The following is an 18558-nucleotide window of genomic DNA, read 5'->3' as shown; positions in this document are numbered from 1 at the left end:
GAAAGTTAAATTTGTGTTTTTGTGAATTTATAGGGTAAAAATTAGCAAGCTTAAGAAAAACTTACATACCACATAAATTAATACTAATACTAATTCTAAAACTAGTACTAATGCTAATACTAATTAAATACTAAATTAAATATTAAATACTATATTAATACTAATTAATACTATTAAATACTAATACTAATAAAATACTAAATACTAATTAAATACTGAATTATAATAAATACTTAATAATAATATTATAATGAATATATAAAATAGAAATAAATTATATCTAGATAATAAAAATAGAGAAATAAATTATATATAGAATTATAGAAATATAATGATTACAATAAATTTTATAAAGAATAAAATTATATCTAGATACTAATTAAATAAGAAAATACTAAATTATAATAAATACCTTAATAATAATATAATAGTAATAAAATAATATATAGACATATGAATAAATTATATAATTATAATAATCTTATAAATAAATAATATAAAAATATTAATTAAATTACTAAATACTAATTCTAAGAAATACTTTAATAATAATCGATTAGTGTATAGAGATATAAATAAATTATATATAAAACATAGAACTATAATAACCTTATAAACAACAAAATGAGCTATAAATACGAATTAAATTACGAAATACTAATGAAATACGACATGAACACCGCTAAATTCAGAAATAAATTATTTTTTAACCAAAACAAAATCTCAAATTAATAAAGCCAAACCACTGGGGGTGCTTTGTCAGGGAAGAAGAGGAGCAGCAGAGTCACCTGAGGCGATATCCAATGCCCCACTTGCTCTTGAGGAACAGGGACGAGCCCAGACACTTGAGCATCCCCTGGGAAATCACAGCTTTACGATCTGCACAGGAGGGAAAAGGGAAAGGGAAAGGGAAAGGGAAAGGAAAAGGAAAAGGAAAAGGAAAAGGAAAAGGAAAAGGAAAAGGAAAAGGAAAAGGAAAAGGAAAAGGAAAAGGAAAAGGAAAAGGAAAAGGAAAAGGAAAAGGAAAAGGAAAAGGAAAAGGAAAAGGAAAAGGAAAAGGAAAAGGAAAAGGAAAAGGAAAAGGAAAAGGAAAAGGAAAAGGAAAAGGAAAAGGAAAAGCAGAGAGGTGCCTCTTGTAATAATTGATAAAAGACTGGTGTTAATCACAAAAGTATTGGGGTTTGTATAAACCACAATTCTGAAGTCTGAAGTGAAGCATGGGCATGAGATAAAGGGAAATATATGATTACATCATTCTGTTTTAAATCACCTTGTTATGAACATTATGTTTTCCAAATAAGTTGTATCTATTACCAGCCTGCAAAAATCAGACTTCCCAATAGCCCTTCCTGCCTTTATCTGATCAGTGCTGCCTATCTCAAGGACCTGACTTCCAGATTTCATTCTCCTCATCATCATCATCATCATCATCATCATCATCATCATCATCACCCAAACAAGGCAGGAGCTGCCACAGCAACATCAGCCCTGCTGGGAGCAGCCTCTGCTTTTATTTGGGACTCTAAAGCAAAGCTTAAGAGTGGATTTTAACATTTTTGTGACTCTGTGTCTTCCCACACTGATGTGCCTTTTCAATAAACAACTTTACAGCAGCTATGAGCTGCTTGGCTTTTTAAAGAAAACAACCACAACCCCAACAAATCGGTGCCCAGAGCAGCAGAGAATTAAACCCAACAAGTCCAAGGCAGCCAGGGCAGGGCAGGGCTCACCAGCCAGGATGTCAGCCTCGTCCATGAAGTGGGTGCTGAACACTGTCACTCCTCTGGCTTTCCTGCTCCTCAGCAGGTTCCACACGATGTGACGGGAGCAGGGATCCATCCCTGCCGTGGGCTCGTCCAGCAGCAGAACCTGGGGGAAAAGCAGCAGGGATTTACAAAGCCCTGAGCTCTGCAATCCCTCCCCAGAACTGCCAGTTCTTCCTGTGAAACAGGGAACATCCCAGAATAACAAGGCAGCTTTTGTCACTCTTGTGGCAAATGGAAAAATCCCGTAATGAATTAATGCCACAGCCTGTTTTATTCTGGTTCCTATCGAATTATTAGCCACGGAGTCACTCTTTCTACCGAGGGTTAAACACACACACCTGCTTTTAAAACCCCCAGGAAATGTCACACACATCATTTTTAACCTCAGATCTCAAAGCAGTGCCTGTCCTCACAGGCCAGAAATGACAGAGCTGTCACACAAAGAGCTCTCTGCCTCTGTTCCTGCTCCCAGTTCCTGGATGGCCTTGGAAGAAAAGCATCCAACAATTTCACTCTTGGGGGATAAATGCTGCCTGCCAGAAATGACACACAAAACTTTGCCACACGATTTATTTGCCAAAGAGATCAAATCCAAAGCTGCTGCCATGACCTGAGCCTCAAGCACAAAGGCTGAGATATCGAAATGATTGTAATTAAACCATAAAAGAAGAAAAAAAGGCACTCAAAGGAACAATTTCTGCATTTTGCACATTAGTTGGTTTTGACAAGAGAGACCAAGCTTTCCATGGATCAGCAACACCAAACTGAGAATAATTCCATCCCTCTCACCTTGGGGTTCCCAAGAACAGCAACTCCCACTGACAGCCTCCTCTTCTGCCCTCCACTCAATTTTTTGGCTTGATTGTCCCTGATGGGCTGCATCTCCAAATCCAGCAACACCTTCTGCACCTTGAAAATGCAAGAAATACATTTATTGTTAAAAAAAACCCTAATTTTTTTTTAAACGAGATTAACAATTAACATTCAAATTAACTGCTGCTGGTTCCCAGCGTGTTCTGTATCTGAACTGCACAACCTACACACAAAGTTTAATGGTGTCTATAATTGGACCTAAATGCCAGATTTAAAACATTTAAATGCCAGATTTAAAAAATTTCATGGGCATTTCAATCTGAGGAAAAAAATTAAAAGTTTATCCTTGTTAAAACATCTGCCTGTACCTCTCTGTGCATTGTAATATTTCCCTGCAAAAGGAAAACCCGCAAGGATATTTTGATTTCTAGATTAAAAAGGTGCACGTAAGACAACACCTGTGCCCAGGTGAGTAACCTCTTAATGGTGTCTATAATTGGACCTAAATGCCAGATTTAAAACATTTAAATGCCAGATTTAAAATATTTCATGGGCATTTCAATCTTAGAAAAAAACTGAAAGTTTATCCTTGTCAAAAATATCTGCCTGTACCTCTCTGTGCATTGTAATATTTCCCTGCAAAAGGAAAACCCTGCAAGGATATTTTGATTTCTAGGTTAAAAAGGTGCATGTAAGACAACACCTGTGCCCAGGTGAGTTACCTCTTGTATCAGATCGTTCTGAGGGATGCCCTTGATGGCAGCAAAGATGGAGAGGTTCTCCTCCACAGTCAGAATGTCGAAGTGGATGTCAGCCTGGGGACACACCCCTGCGATCTGCCGCACCTCCAGCATCTCATCGATCTCTGACACCCTGTGCCCATAGACTGAGACAAACCCTGAAAGAAATCAGCATAAAAACACGGAATGCTTTCTGGGTTGGAGTGAGCCTTGAAGCTCATCTCATTCCCCTGCCATGGGCTGGGAACTCTCCACTAGAAAAGGAACCAGCAGAGAGAATTTTCCAGCCCTGCGTGGACAGGAATTCCAAGGGGGCTCTTTCAGGCTTTACCCTAAGGCAATGTGGTGCCTGCTGGAATAAACAGCAGGGCTTTGAGGCCAGGTTTGGAAGCAGGGCTCCCCCAGGGCTGCACTCACCATCGGTGGGAGGGCACAGCCCGCAGAGGATGTTCATCAGCGTCGTCTTCCCGGTGCCGCTGTGCCCCAGCAGCGCTGTGATCTGCCCCTCGTAGATGTCAAAGGACAAATCTGCTCCCAGGGCACAGCAAGAGCGGGTGTCACCGTGGCACCTTGGCTCCCTGAGGGTCCCAGCCTCGACCCAAATGCTCACATTTGGGGGGTGCAATCACACCCTGCCTGGGGGACACCCCATGGCCAGGCTGGGATGGTCACACACACACACTGGGGGTGGCCACGTTCCAAAGGCACCCAGGGAAAGGAGGTGACACCATCAGGGAGGTGGGGCAGGCGAGGTGACAGCACTACACGGGCAGAGGAGGAACTGGGGGCGATTCCTTAGGGATGAAGGGCTCATTTTTGGGGTGCTGGTTTAGACAGCACTGTGTGAGAGAGGACACACACAAGCATATCTGGCATTCGTGCTCCAGGGCCCCACCCCTCCAAAAGAAACCAAAACCAGCCTGAACTGAAACACCAAAGATCACTCAGCAGCTCAGCTACTGCTCCTCTGCATCCCATGAGCAGCTAAAGAGCTGAAATGTTCTTACTTCTGAGAGCCTCCACCGTTTCCCCCTTTTTCCTGTATGTTTTCTGAACACAGCTGATCCTGAAAGAAAACACATCGTGGCATCAACTATTTCAGCACCCTCACATGGCATTTTGAGTCACCAACACTCAGCAACAACCACAAGAAGCCAAGCAGAGCACAGTGGCACCAGATGTGTTAAAAATCCATAGAGGCAAGTCAAGAGACTGGACAGGTTCTCCCAGAACTCTGCCCATCTCCATCCTGCAATCAGAAAGTTTTTCCTGGTCACCTTTTAAGATATTTCCTGTGATGATAAGCCGAATTATTTCAAATCTGAGTCTCTTTCACGTGGTGGAACAATGCACTAAAGGCTTCCCAAGTGAGGAAAGAGAATTTCTCTCTAGCTACTCCCCAGCACAGCACAACAGGAGACTCCACAGACATGACATGGAGAAGAGGTGTTAGCAGCAGAATGGACTCCAAAGATGTGATTCCTGACAGCCCTTGATCAAAAACAGGTAAAAGCAAGCAGGTATTTTTCTTTTCAAGAGAGGTAAAAACCTTCCTTCCAGCCGTGCTGTTTTTCCAAAGGAAAAGAACAGCCAGTTTGTCTGGAGGCACCAAAGCAAGGATGGATTTTGGAAGCCTCATCACCCTGAAAAATGAGGATGGTGAGTGGATTATGGAGGGGGAGCAATGGGGAACACAACGAGTTCAAAAGAAAATAAAAGTTGCCCATGGAAAGATGACAAGACTGGTTGAGGGATGATGTGGAAAGAGTCCTGAGTGAATGGATAATGCAACAACAGCCACGATGTTCTCATGGGAACATCAGGATTCAAACTGGACTCCTGGACCTGTGGCAGATGCCCAAAGAGATGTGGGTGGTGTGGACAACACAAAACTCCTGCTGCTCACTGAACTCAAATATTGGAGATTAGTGAAGCCAACCAGGAGTGAAGATGCAGAGCTCCCCATCTCCCATGAGGATACACCACTGGGAAATGATGGAAACAACAGCTCAGAAACCCCAAAAAGCAACGACAGCAAGACAAGAGGTGACACAAAGCACAGCAAAAAGGTGACATTGTGGACATCACTCCCCTGTTTCCTTTCACCCTCCTCTATGTGGCAGCTGGGCAAAACCACCATGAAATTCCCTTCTGGTCTAGGAGAACACCACAGCCTTCCCATGAACCCAGAATTCAGCTTTGTCCCCTCAAATGTGCACTCCACTCCCAGGAGCTGAACCCTCCCAGCAGAGCCGGCGTTCCAACATCTGCACCCAACATCTGCACCCAACATCTGCACCCAATCACAGCCTCAGTGAGAAATGAAGGGAATGGAAAAGCAGCAGGGCTGGGCAGGGGAACTCAGTGACACCAAACCCTCTCCCCAAGGATTTATCCCTGGATCCACAGCCCAGAGGATGGGGATCACTGTGTGTGTGCTCTGGCAATCCAGGAGCTGTCTGAACATTGGAGAGCCAAGGCTGGTTCTTCAAACTGCAGGTGAGCAGCACAGTCAGGCAGGGCAGGGGCTCTACCTGATGGCTTCCTTGCCCTGGAATTCTGCAGGCACAGGCTCCACGATCTCACTGAAGCTCAGGCTGCCGTTGACACTGCTCTCATACAGCTCCTTGTAGTTTTTCCTGTGCTTTGACCAAAACGAGGGTTTCATGAAGAAAAAGGGCGTCCGGCGCAGTCCAAACTCCCCTGGGGAGAGCACAAAAGGCAAATTAATTCCTCAGCACCAACCACAAACATCCCTCAGCTGCAGCCAGCCCAAACCTCTGCTCCTGAGGAATTCCATCAGCCAAATTCCCACCTAAGCCGTGATTCCCCTGCCCCACTGCTGGCAGCTCCACTTTTGCCGAGTATTTAAATAAATGTGTAAATCTTCTATTCCAGAGAAACTCCCAGTGCTGAATGAGCAGTGATTTAAACGTGGCAGAGAGAAAAGAGAGGGACTGGAGGTGAACAGAGCTGAGGGGCTTAACCAGGCTTTAATCTCAAGATTAACAACTTTATTCTGTGTTTTAGGTTCAACTGCTTCTGTCACAGGGAGAGAGATCTGGAAGAGGCAGAGCACTCTTTGATTTCCAGCCCTCCAAGAGGAAATTGTAAAGGCTGAGGTTGCAGTTAACTCAGGAAGGAGGTTTTTCCTCTAGAAAGAGGGGCAAATTAAACTTTTTAAGGCCAGGTCAAAACCCCTCCCCACACCTCACAGTTTTAACAGAATATAAATTATTTCAGATAAAAGTGTAAAATTCTATGTGAAAACAGCACCACCTCCTTTCTCCACGGAATTTAGGGGAGAGATGCCAGCCTGGAGTCAGGATTTCAGGGTGATTCTCCCACAGCCCAGTTTTTGGCAGGAGCTTACCTGGGATCACCTGGTCAAGGTAGACAGCTACAAGCAGGTAGAAGATGCTGTCCAGCACCAGGAGAATCAGGGAGATACAGAGAGGGTAAGGACCAGCATTGATGTTTGCAAATGTTGCCCCATCTTCATAATCCTCCAGATGCATGACCTGCAGGGAGACATGTCACACACCAAAAAGGCAAAACAGCACAGTGCAAAAAACCCCAAAATAATGAGAAAGGGACTGAGATCACAAGGGACACAAAGAGTAACATTTCCTTTACATTGCTGGATATTTATTTATGAAATAAAGCTTTTTCTCCAGCATCACCAGCTTATTTAAAATAAAATATCTATTTAAAACACCCACTTGAGGGCTGTTTGCAAATGATCCTTGGCTGGTGCTGGATTTACCTGTGCAACACCAATTAAGAAGCTGCACTGACACAAAGGACTGAGGATCCACACGAAGGATTTGGGGAAATCCTCCAGCAGGACGATGTTGAGCCCCACAAAGCCAAAAACCAGAGTTGCCAGGAACTCCACTATCCCCACGTGCTTGGACTTCTTAAACAGAGGAGTCAGCATCAGGGCAAAGAAAACCTGAGGGCAGAGGGGAAAGCAGAGAGGAAAGTACTGCAGTGATGATATTATTTCTATTATTGTTATTATATTCATATCAACAGTATCATTAATATTAATAATACCATTAACAATAATATTAATAGTAGATATGACAATAATAATAGTAATGATGATGATTATGATAATAATAATAATAGTAAAAAAGAAATTGTGTATAATAATAATAATAATAATAATAATAATAATAGTAATAGTAAAGAAGAAATTGTGTAGGGAAAATACCAGAGCTGCCTCTGCCCATCATATTATTTTCCTGGTATAGTCACTACAGCATTCACCCCCACACACTCATGGAATAATTTTCAGCTGGAAAAGACTTTCAAGATTGAGTCCAACTGTTCCTCTTATGAACTCAGACAAATTGGATATATAAACATATTTATAATGTATTTTTTATAATTCTCTGACAGTTTGTTATGGTTTTAGCATCACACTCTGTAGTAACAGGAAATGTTTTGAAGGGGACCTGGACTGCAGAGTATTTCTGGGGTTTAGAACTCAAAAACCTGATGATTATAAAGTCAGGAATTATAAAGTCAGGAGAGAAAAGCATTGTTCATGGTGATGGGTGACACCTGCACCCCATCCTACAAACAGGAAAAAGAAAAACCAGGGAAGGGTTGGGACAGCTCAGATTCCCAGCACTGCTCAACCCTACAGGAACAACATTTACCCCAAATATTCTGGCAGAGGGAAAACAAGATCAGGTGGGAAGGGAATAAAACCATCCCAGGCAGCATTTGATCAGGAATACTCACTGAGGAGACTCCATAGAGGAAAAAAAGGAGGAATATGACAAAGGCACTGCTCTGGGGGAAAAGGGACGAGGCCGTGGCGATCACTGCCATGAGGATGGACATGACAAAAATCAGGCTCACGTAGAGCAGCACCCAGGACAGCCTAGGGAGAAAAAGGGGGGAAAAAAAAAAACAGAAAAATGAATCAATCCCCAGCCACACAAACAGCAAAACCCAGCAGTGTTTAATATTCCAGACAGCTGCACCAAAGGGTAAGCATGCAACAAAACCTAAATAATCTTTTATCAGTGGGAACATCCCTGGGCACACAGAGAGCCAGGGCAGCTGAAGATGCACAATCAGGTGATTCACCATTAATTTCTGCATAATTAATTCCCTGGTATAGGTAAAAGAGGGTAACAGAGTCATAGGTTTCAATAATTCAAGAAATTCTGTTTAAAATTTAATTCAGGGTGCTGGGCAGGGTAATAAAATCCTGCTCTGTTGGAAAGAAGAGCTGTGAGCTCTGACCTCAGCAAACAGCAGTGGTGTGTGTCCAGATAGCAAAAAAAAAGAAAAGTAATGACAAATTTCCTCAGAAACAACTGAAGAAAAAAAAAAAATCATCCCCACCACCCCAGGTGGCTGTTTCAGTGCAGATGTGAAAACTCTGCCAGAAAGGGCAAAGCAAAACCTGGTTTTATTTCCTCAGCTATCAATGATTTCAAATTAACACATCTTTTGGGAGAAAAAGAAAGAATTCTATTGCCCAGGCCAATTCTCATCAGGGTGAGGAAAACAATTGAAAACCTGGTGCTGAGACTGCTCTGGCATGTTAAAATTATAGAGGTGGATTAATTTAATTAAGTGCCAGGCTGCAGGTTACCTGCTGAGCTTCTAGGAAAGGAGGTAGCGAGCCAAAAATGTTTAAAAACTTCCATAAAAACCTCACACATGATGAGGTTTAATCCCTCTAAGTCTGGTGTAGCTTTACATGAATAAATGCAGCAGGATTACTTATTAAAATATTCATCTTTTCATGGCACTGGTGTCTCTGTTTGATTGTACAGAGTATCTCAGATTTTGGTTGCTTTCAGTTGAAGACTGAAAATAATTTAAGAATTGGAGGGTGGGATAGAAGAGGTTAACTAGAAATATATTTTTTAATATTTCTTCACTTTTTTTAAAAAATTTATTTAGGAACAGGTTATACCAAACACTCACATACCAGAAGGCAGTGTCATGGAGTCCCAAAATTTTCAAGAACTCCTTCAGCTTCCTCTCCTTTTCTGCCACGATGTGAATTGCCAAATAATACCCAAAGGGAGAGAATGCAATCACCAGGTAAATTAAAATGATTGCACGAGGGAAATTATCAATTTCCACCACTGCAGCCTCTCCCATAACAATGGCTCTGGTGAGATCCAGCTGCTCCCAAACAGAATGGTTTGTTTTCAGCTGGAAGGAAAAGGAGGAAAAAGTTATTTTGACATTTTTCCTGATTTTTCAGCCCCATCCCAACCACTGGCAGGGCCAGATCTGGAGAACCCAAAACCTTCCTGATCCCAAATCCCAGGCCAAAAGCAGGGAAACACCTGAATGCCTGGGGATAAAATTAGAAAATGTGGAATTTCTGTCACTTAAAAAGAAATTGGGAAAAATTGCTGAGCAATACTGACACCAAAATAAAGTAAATTCTGCATTCCCCTGTTTGGCATTTTTGGGGTGAGCATTTGTGCTCTGAGGGTTGTGCTGGATGTTCAGGATCACTGGGGATGGCAATGGAAACAAAAATCCAAATAATCCAACCCAAGAGGATTGGGGAAATCCTGGAAAAAACAGTTCTGGACAAAACTGTGCCTGGATCCCAGCTGGGATGTGACACAGCAGCTGCCAGGAGTGACAGACAGGTTAAACAACCTGGGCAGCCCCTGGAGCTGCTCTTCCTTGGGGTGAGGAGGGGATTTTATGGGATTTTATGGGATTTGATGGGATTTTATGGGATTTTCCCAGTGGTACCTGGACAAAACATGACCAAACCCACACCAAAATTTCTGCCTGCTCATCAAATCCCATCTGAGATCTGACACAGCAACTCCCAGGATTAACAGATGGATTAAACAACTGGGGGAGCCCCTGGATCTGCCCTTGCTTGGGGTGAGGAGGGGATTTTATGGGATTTTATGGGATTTGATATGGTTTGATGAGATTTGATGGGGTTTGTTGGGATTTGGTGGGATTTTGTGGGGTTTTGTGGGGTTTGATGTTGTTTGGTGGGATTTTGTGGGGTTTTATGGGATTTGATTGGGTTTGATGTTGTTTGGTGGGGTTTGATTTGGTTTGATGGGGTTTGATGGAATTTTATGGGGTTCTGTGGGGGTTTGATAGGATTTGGTGAGGTTTGATGGGATTTGATGGGTTTCTGTGGGGTTTGTTGGGATTTGATGGGGTTTTATGGGATTTTATGGGGTTCTGTGGGGTTTGGTGAGGTTTGATGGGATTTTATGGGGTTTTATGGGGTTCTGTGGGGTTTGTTGGGATTTTATGGGGTTTTATGGGATTTTATGGGGTTCTGTGGGGTTTGATTTGGTTTGATGGGATTTTATGGGGTTTTATAGGGTTTTATGGGGTTCTGTGGGGTTTTTGACCTGGATGATGGCAGCATCAATGCAGGCCTGCAGTGCTGTGAACCCCGAGCTCCAGTAGGTCACAGACTCACAGCTCTTCCTCAGGCTGGAGCACGTGGCTGCAGGGAAAATTGGGAATGATCCTCTTCAGGATCCCTTCTAAGCCAGACCATTCCACATTAAAAAAATCCCAAAAAAAAAAAAAAACCCCTAAGTTCCAGCTGCCCCACCAACAACCCCCACAAACCAATACATTCCCCCCCCCCCCCAAAAAAAAAAAAAAAAATCCAAAAAATAAAAATATGGGATGTTTTTCCAGCTTGTTCCTTCGTGGATTTACCTCTGGATTCTGTATAAATGGAGGACATGGCAATGGAATCGTGGAACCTCAGCTGGTAGGACATGGAATCCTTGAACACCACCCCCACAAAGTTGGAGGGTTTGAGAACACTGGCTTCTTCCAGCTCCTCCTCACTCAAATATTCCTCTGTGATGAGGCCTGGGAGTATTCATTTAAAAATTCATCATTTTTTTTATTCGTTCTTTGGTAAAAACCCCACCTCAAAACCAGCAAAAAACTCCAAACCTACAAAAAAAACCCCCAAAACCGGCAAAAAAGCACCTGAAAACCGACAAAAAAATCCCTAAAAGCAACAAAAAACAAACAAACAAAAAAAAAAACAAACCACAAAAAAACAACAAAAAAAAAAAACCCAAGGCCAGCAAAAAAACCCTAAAATCAATAGGAAAACGCCCCAAACAACAAAAAATCTCCTAAAATCAGCAAAAAAAACATAAAACCAACAAGAAAAATCCAAAAGCAACAAGAAACCCCAACACCTTCATACTCCTTCTTCTGGAAAATAAATAGATTTTTGTTGTTGAGCTCTCCCTTCAAACACAAGCTCCAACATGAGATATGAGAGGGGGAAAAAGGGATTTAAGGTGTGAATACCATCCTCAAAGTTATCAAAAGCCACTTTCTTCATGATGGGTGGGGATGACCTAAAGTCAGCAAAAAAAACATCCCAAACCAGTAAAAAAAACCCCAAAACCAGCAAAAAAACCCATCCCAAACCAGTAAATAAACCCCAAAACCAGCAAAAAAACCACCCCAAACCAAAAAGAAACCCCAAAGCCAACAAGCCCTACCAAAACAGCAAAAAACCCCTAAAACCTGAAAAAAAAACCCCAAAACCAGCAAAAATACACCTAAAACCAATAAAAACCACCCAAAACCACCACCACCAACAACAAAAAATCCCTAAAATAAGAAAAAAAACCCCTAAAACAACAAGAAAAATCCAAAACCAACCAAAAAACCCCAACACCTTCACATTCCCTCCTCTGGAAAATAATCAGATTTTTCCTATCACAGCACGACTGAGTTCCCCATTCAAACACAAACAACAACAGGAAATATTAAAGGGGAAAAAAAATGGATTTTAATACCATCCTCAAAGTTATCAAAAGCCACTTTCTTCATGATGGGTGGGGTTGGCCTAAAGCCAGCAAAAAACCATCCCAAACCAGTAAAAAAAATTCCAAAACCAGCAAAAATCCTCCAAACCTGCAAAAAACCATCCCAAACCAACAAATAAACCCCCAAACCAACAAACCCTGCCAAAACAGCAAAAAACCCCTAAAATTTGAAGAAAAAAAAAACCCAAAACAAGCAAAAATACCCCTAAAACCAATAAAAAGCACCCAAAACAACAACAACAACAAAAAATCCCTAAAATAAGAAAAAAAACCCCTAAAACAACAAGAAAAATCCAAAACCAACCACAAAACCCCAACACCTTCACATTCCCTCCTTTGGAAAATAATCAGATTTTTCCTATCACAGCACCACTGAGCTCCCCATTAAAACACAAGCAACAACAGGAAATATTCAAGGGGAAAAAAAATGGATTTTATTACCATCCTCAAAGTTATCAAAAGCCACTTTCTTCATGATTTCCCGGGCCATGGCTGTGGGGGGGGTGTAGCCAATGACAAAATTCACCAGCACTGAGGTGTCCAGGGTGTCCAGGTCAGTGTTGGGAACCTCATCATATTTCCTGTGAGGGTGCATCATGCTCATCAGGATCAGCCAGAATAGAAAAAACAGTGGGAAAAGTACCTCCTGTGAAAAAAAAAAAATGGAATATTTGAAAATTTGGTGTTTTAAAAGGGTCAAAAAAAGTCATTTTGTGCTCATCGGGAGAAGCCAGAATGGGAAAAACAGTGGGGAAAGCAATTCCTGCACAAAAAAAATATGGAATATTTAAAAAGAAAAATCATCAGGATCAATCAGAATGGGAAAAACAGTGGGAAAAGCAACTCCTGTGTAAAAAAAAAAAAGGAATATTTCAAAACTTGGCATTTTAAATTGTCAAAAAATCTCATTATGTGCTCATCAGGAGCAGTCAGAATGGGAAGAACAGTGGGAAAAGCATCTACTGTGAAAAAAAAGGAATAAAATAAAATAAATTAAAATAAAATAAAATAACATAAAATGGAGTTTAAAATAAAATAAAATAAAATGGAGTTTTAAAATATAATAGAAGAAAATATTATTTAATAATAATAATGATATTAATAATAATAATAAAGAATACCTTACCTGGACACTGCTTTTCTTAGTCCTACACTTAATGAGACAATTCTTGAAGAGGAGAGCTCGGGTTTGCCTCCACACTCCTGCTTCTCTTGCAGCAGCTGCTGCCATCTTTCAGCACTTGTTTAAAAAGAAAAAAAAAATATAAATTTTTATTAAATGACAAAACATTTCCAAAGCTGAGGCCGGGCAGTTGCAGCATCCAGCACCTTTTATTTTTATGTTTTCACGGAAAGGTTTCACTTTCAGGTTTTCGTGTTTTAATGACTTTTAATACACACGATGTGCCTTTCACACAGAGCAACTGGGAATGGGGGAAATTGGGAATGGGAGAAATTGGGAATGGGGGAAATTGGGAATGGGGGAAATAAATTGGGAATGGGGGAAATAAATTGGGAATGGGAGAAATAAATTGGGAATGGGAGAAATAAATTGGGAATGGGAGAAATAAATTGGGAATGGGAGAAGTTGGGAATGGGGGGAATTGGGAATGGGGGAAATTGGGAATGGGGGAAATTGGGAATGGGGGAAATTGGGAATGGGGGAAATTGGGAATGAGAAATTGGGAATGGGAGAAAACTGGGAATGAGAAATTGGGAATGGGGGAAATTGGGAATGGGGGAAATTGGGAATGAGAGGAATTGGGTCTCCAATGGGAATTTGGGCTGAAGGTTGCTCAGGAAGCCTCGGAGCCCCCCCAGGGCAGGCCCAGCTCAGCAGCCCTGATTTAAGCTGCGTTTATTTCCATTTTTCCCCAGGCAGACGCCAATCGCAGACACTGCAGGGGGAGCAGCATTCCCGGCTGGCTGGAGGAGCTGAGGCAGGCAGCCAGAGAGGGCCAGCAGGGCCAGCAGCCCCGGGGACATCAGTGACCTCCTGCCCTGCTGGAGCACAGCCAGCACCAGGCAATTCTGCTCCAGCCCAAACTTTTGTTTGACTTGAGGAAGGATGGGCTTCGAAGATTTTTTGTAGAAAAATCTCTATAGACTGACAAGAAAAAAAAAATTCTCTCTCCGAAGTAAACTAAAAGAAAAAAAGGATTATTTAAGTTAGAAACTGACTGGGGTTGTTTTTTGTATGTTTGTTTTGTTATTATGGAAGTTTAAAAAGGAAAGAAAGAAGTAGTCTAAAAATCTTATTCTAAATTTGGGGTTTTTTCCTTCCTTGTGTAGTTAATAAATTTCCTCTTATACCCTTTTAAGTTTAAAACCTTCCTTACTTCTGCTCCTGGTTCTGTCTCACAACAAAAAAATAAGTATATTTAAATTAACAAATCAAAACCATAACATTACTTAGTACATTAACAAAAAAAAAAAATCAAAATTAAACTAAAACATTCAATTAAACCAAAACACCTTTCCATCATTCCAGGAAGAGGAAGAATAAATGAAATTAAATGAAATTAAATGGGGAATGTTCTTGTGGCTGCACGTACCTGGGGAGGGAGGGAGGCCTGCAGGGATGGGAAGTTTTTCTCTCCTGGGTTTTGTCACCCTTGGTGCTGCCTGAGGTTGGGAATCACGGGACAATCCCCACCTCCCTCTGCTCCCTCAGCTGGGGATGTTGGAACATCTCACCTGGGCAGGTGAAACAAGACCAGGAGCTGCTCAGTGGGGACAGTGCCACAAACGCCACCCTCAGCGACCCCCACACTGAATAACCCATACAAATAGCAACGAAAAACTGAATTATTGCTCAACCCTTCAGCCAAAACCCAGTGGAGAAAGGAGGGATTTCTCCCCATTCCAGCCTTCCAGAGGCAGGCAGATGTTCCTGGAGCACAGCTCTGGCCTCTGACACCCCATGGCTCAAACTTCCTGCCCTGGCTGCATTTCAGTGGGGAAATCTTTTTTTGGAGCACGGACATCACCTCAGTAACGGGACACAGGAAGTTCCTCAGATGTCAGCACCACTATAAATACACAAATATTTTATCCATAGAGGCTGGGTGAGCATGGGAGGGATGAGAGGAGGGAAAAGGGGATCAAGGAACCAAATCCCTGCTGCCAGGATGGCTCTGGGGTCCTCCCTGCCCCAGTGACCCCTGCAAGCAGCAGGGGTGTGGGATCCAACTGCAAGAGGAGCTCTGGGAAGGAATCCCACCTCCAGCCTGGAGTGCTGCCCTCACACTGAGACTACTTCAAAAAAATTACAGTGAAATTAAAAATAAAATAATGTTTTGCTTAAAGGAAAAGAAAAAAAAAAAAAATCCAACCACAAAATGCTTCAACACCAAGTCATGATAGTAACCAAGCCCTGCAGGAAAAACGAGTACAACTCCTCTGGATGTTTTTGGGCAAGAAATGTTTCCCAGTGACAGCAGAGTGTTTGAAAAATAATCAAAAGTGGCAGCTCTTGCTTACGGGCCATGAAAATCCCTGTGCTTGTGCTCCCTGCTCACAGCATGCCCTGAAGTGCCCCTGTTGGCACATTCCAGGAACAGAAACTCCACAGAGCTCCCTCCTCAACACCACACAAGGATCCAACCCAGCAACCCCTTCCCAACCACAATATTTTAATTAAACCCCCAAAACTGGTAAAGATGATTTAAGGAAGTTCAATCACCAGTGCCAGCTACTGTTCCTCTAATTATTTTCTATCCACTTCTAAAACCCAAAATCCTCCCACATCTCCACTGGAACTCTGCCATGCTTTCATTTACATCACCCAGGTTGGAGGAAGGGTCATGTGAAGAATGTTAATTAATTTTTCATATTACACCTGCCACCTCCATGTCAGCTACAGAAGGATGAAGGACACTGAAGAAACATCACTTGAATGGTGAAAAGCTGTATTTGGGGGAGGAAAAAAAACAACCAAAATCCTTTTTGAAACTCCACATGAAGGAAATGAACACAGAGGCTGAGCAGAAAAAGCTGCCAAGGCATTTTAATTGATTAATAGCAGACAAAATGAAGATACTGTGAGAATCCTCCTCAGTTCAGGCACTGTCCTGTGATTTGTGCTGCTCTGGGATGTGGGTGACACACAAAGCCTTGTGGGCATCTCAATCAAAGCCATCCCAAGGGAAAGGCTGGGCTCTAATTCCACATCAGAGATGCCAGTGCTTCTTCAATAATGCTCAGATGATCCTCGGGAAGCCTCCCCTCCCTTCCCCTGTAAAGGTCACATGGTGATTTAGTGCTGCACATCACGTTTGCCTTGTCTTTCAAGCCAAAAAAAAAAAAAAAAAAACAAACAAACAAAAAAAAACCCCAAAACCCAAAGGAAAACCAAACGAGAGGGGTGTCAGCCGCAGCTAAATGAGCTGAGTGCCTCGAGGCAAAAACAACTCATCAGTGAACAACCCCGTGGAAAAGCAAGAAAATAACATTATTGATCCTGCTGCTACAAGCCAACAGCCGAGGTGGCACTTCAGCAAAACTCTGATGTGCTCCTTCCAGCGCTTCAATTATTTAAATTGAGACTATAACAACACAACATACATGCTTTATGTTGGAATTTTTAAAAACGGCTGAATTTTCTCCCTTCTCTGAATTTTCTCCCTCCTGTGAATTTTCTCCCTTATCAGCCCCAAGGGGAGCCCCTGCCCTGCCCGGGGCTGCAAATCCCTTCCCTCCAAACTCATCCCTGTTTCCCTGAGGGGACAAGGAATGACACGGAGCCGGGTCGGGCTGTCCCCGCACGGCTCCCGCAGCATCCTCAGCATCCTCCTGCATCCCTGAGAATCCCTGAGCATCCTCCTGCATCCCTGAGAATCCCTGAGCATCCTCCTGCATCCCCAAACATCCTCCTGCATCCCCGAACATCTCCAACATCCCTGAGCATCATCTGAGCAACCCCCCTGCATCCCTGAGCATCCTCCTGCATCCCTGAGCGTCCTCCTGCATCCCTGAGCGTCCTCCTGCATCCCTGAGCATCCTCTGAGCAACCCCCCTGCATCCCTGAGCATCCCTGAGCATCCTCCTGCATCACCGAGCATTTTCCTGCATCCCCAAACATCCTCCTGAATCCCTGAACATCTCCAGCATCCTCGAGCATCACCCCAGCATCTCTGAGCATCTCCAGCATCCCCGAGTAACCTCCTGCATCCCTGACTATCTCCAGCATCCTCTGAGCATCTCCAGCATCCCCGATCAACCCCGAGCATCCTCCTGCATCCCTGAGCATCCCTGACCATCTCCAGCATCCTCTGAGCATCCTCCTGCATCCCTGAGCATCCTCTGAGCATCCCTGACCATCCTCCTGCATCCCCGAACATCTCCAACATCCCTGAGCATCCTCTGAGCAACCCCCCTGCATGCCTGAGCATCTCCAGCATCCCTGAGCATTTCCAGCATCCTCTGAGCATCTCCAGCATCCCTGCGCAATCCCAAGCATCGTCCTGCATCCTCCTGCATCCCTGAGCAACCTCTGAGCATCCCTGAGCATCCTCCTGCATCCCTGAGCATCCTCTGAGCATCTCCAGCATCCCTGAGCAGACCCAGCATTCTCCCGCATCCCCACCGCGCCCCAGCCCCGGGTCCCCCGCGTGTCTCAGAGGGAGGACACTGCTGCTTTCCACACCTCCCTTTCCCCCCGCTCTAAATCCCTGGAAATGCGCTTTTCTCACCGTTTAGAGCCCAGCCCCGCCGGCCTGGCTGCCCCAGCCGCGGGCACCCGCGAGTAATGACGCTCAGCCAGGTGCAGCCCAACTCCTCCTCTTCCTCTCCGCTCCTTCCCCTTCCCGTCCCCCCCGATAGGAGCCGGGGGGGGGCCGGGCCCGGCTCCGGCCACCGCCCCCCCGGTCCCGGGACCGCCCCGCCGCAGTGGAGCACGGCTGGAGGAGACCCGAACCCCCCCGAACCTCCCTGGTACCCCTCGAAGCCCTCCGAACCCCCCCGAAACCCCCGATTCCCCCCGGTGCCTCCCGAACCCCCCCGGTACTTCCCGGTACTGTCCCTCCGCAGCCGAGCACGGGTGGAGGAGCTCCGGACCCCCCCGGTAACCCCGAACCCCCCCGAACCTCCCCGGTACCCCCGAACCTCCCCGGTACCCCCCGGTACCTCCCGGTCCCCCCGGTACCCCCCGGTCCCCCCGCTCCGCTCCGCAGTGCCGGACTCGTCCCTGCCCGTGACCTTCCTCCCCTCCTGGGGACACCCCCGATCCAGGATCCCCTTTTCCTTCCTGGGGACCCCCCTCCCCAGGGCTCCATCCCTTGGGTGACCCCTTCCCTCCTGAGCACCCCTTTCCCAGGACCCCAAACTCTGGATGATCCCCCCTCCCAGAGACCTCCATCCTCTGGGTGCTGCCCTGTCAAGGGACCCCCCCCCTTC

General features: G+C 44.3%; 1 protein-coding gene across 2 annotated transcripts in view; it reads right to left on the bottom strand.

The window, feature by feature from the left end:
- ABCA5 (ATP binding cassette subfamily A member 5) overlaps positions 1–17980 on the bottom strand; it is a 38049-nt gene extending 20069 nt beyond the window's left edge. Inside the window, exons 1-17 of one of the 2 annotated variants that reach the window (XM_088176683.1) lie at positions 17856–17980; positions 14718–14859; positions 13289–13402; positions 12604–12808; positions 11021–11179; positions 10702–10799; positions 9282–9511; positions 8075–8216; positions 7086–7274; positions 6693–6840; positions 5854–6022; positions 4327–4385; positions 3737–3847; positions 3302–3477; positions 2556–2675; positions 1731–1869; positions 789–879 (exon numbers count right to left, since the gene is read on the bottom strand). In XM_088176683.1, the coding sequence (XP_088032809.1) occupies positions 789–879; positions 1731–1869; positions 2556–2675; positions 3302–3477; positions 3737–3847; positions 4327–4385; positions 5854–6022; positions 6693–6840; positions 7086–7274; positions 8075–8216; positions 9282–9511; positions 10702–10799; positions 11021–11179; positions 12604–12808; positions 13289–13393 (2141 nt within the window). In that variant the 5' untranslated portion in view covers positions 13394–13402; positions 14718–14859; positions 17856–17980. Of the gene's footprint in view, positions 1–788; positions 880–1730; positions 1870–2555; positions 2676–3301; positions 3478–3736; positions 3848–4326; positions 4386–5853; positions 6023–6692; positions 6841–7085; positions 7275–8074; positions 8217–9281; positions 9512–10701; positions 10800–11020; positions 11180–11635; positions 11687–12603; positions 12809–13288; positions 13403–14717; positions 14860–17855 lie in introns of those variants that run through there. The other variant, XM_088176684.1, reaches the window with a different exon arrangement.
- Positions 17981–18558: the final 578 nt, after the last annotated feature.

Source organism: Sturnus vulgaris, chromosome 20 (assembly GCF_052056855.1).
Source record: "Sturnus vulgaris isolate bStuVul1 chromosome 20, bStuVul1.hap1, whole genome shotgun sequence".
Classification (NCBI taxonomy): domain Eukaryota; kingdom Metazoa; phylum Chordata; class Aves; order Passeriformes; family Sturnidae; genus Sturnus; species Sturnus vulgaris.
This window is presented reverse-complemented; position numbering and strand designations above follow the sequence as displayed.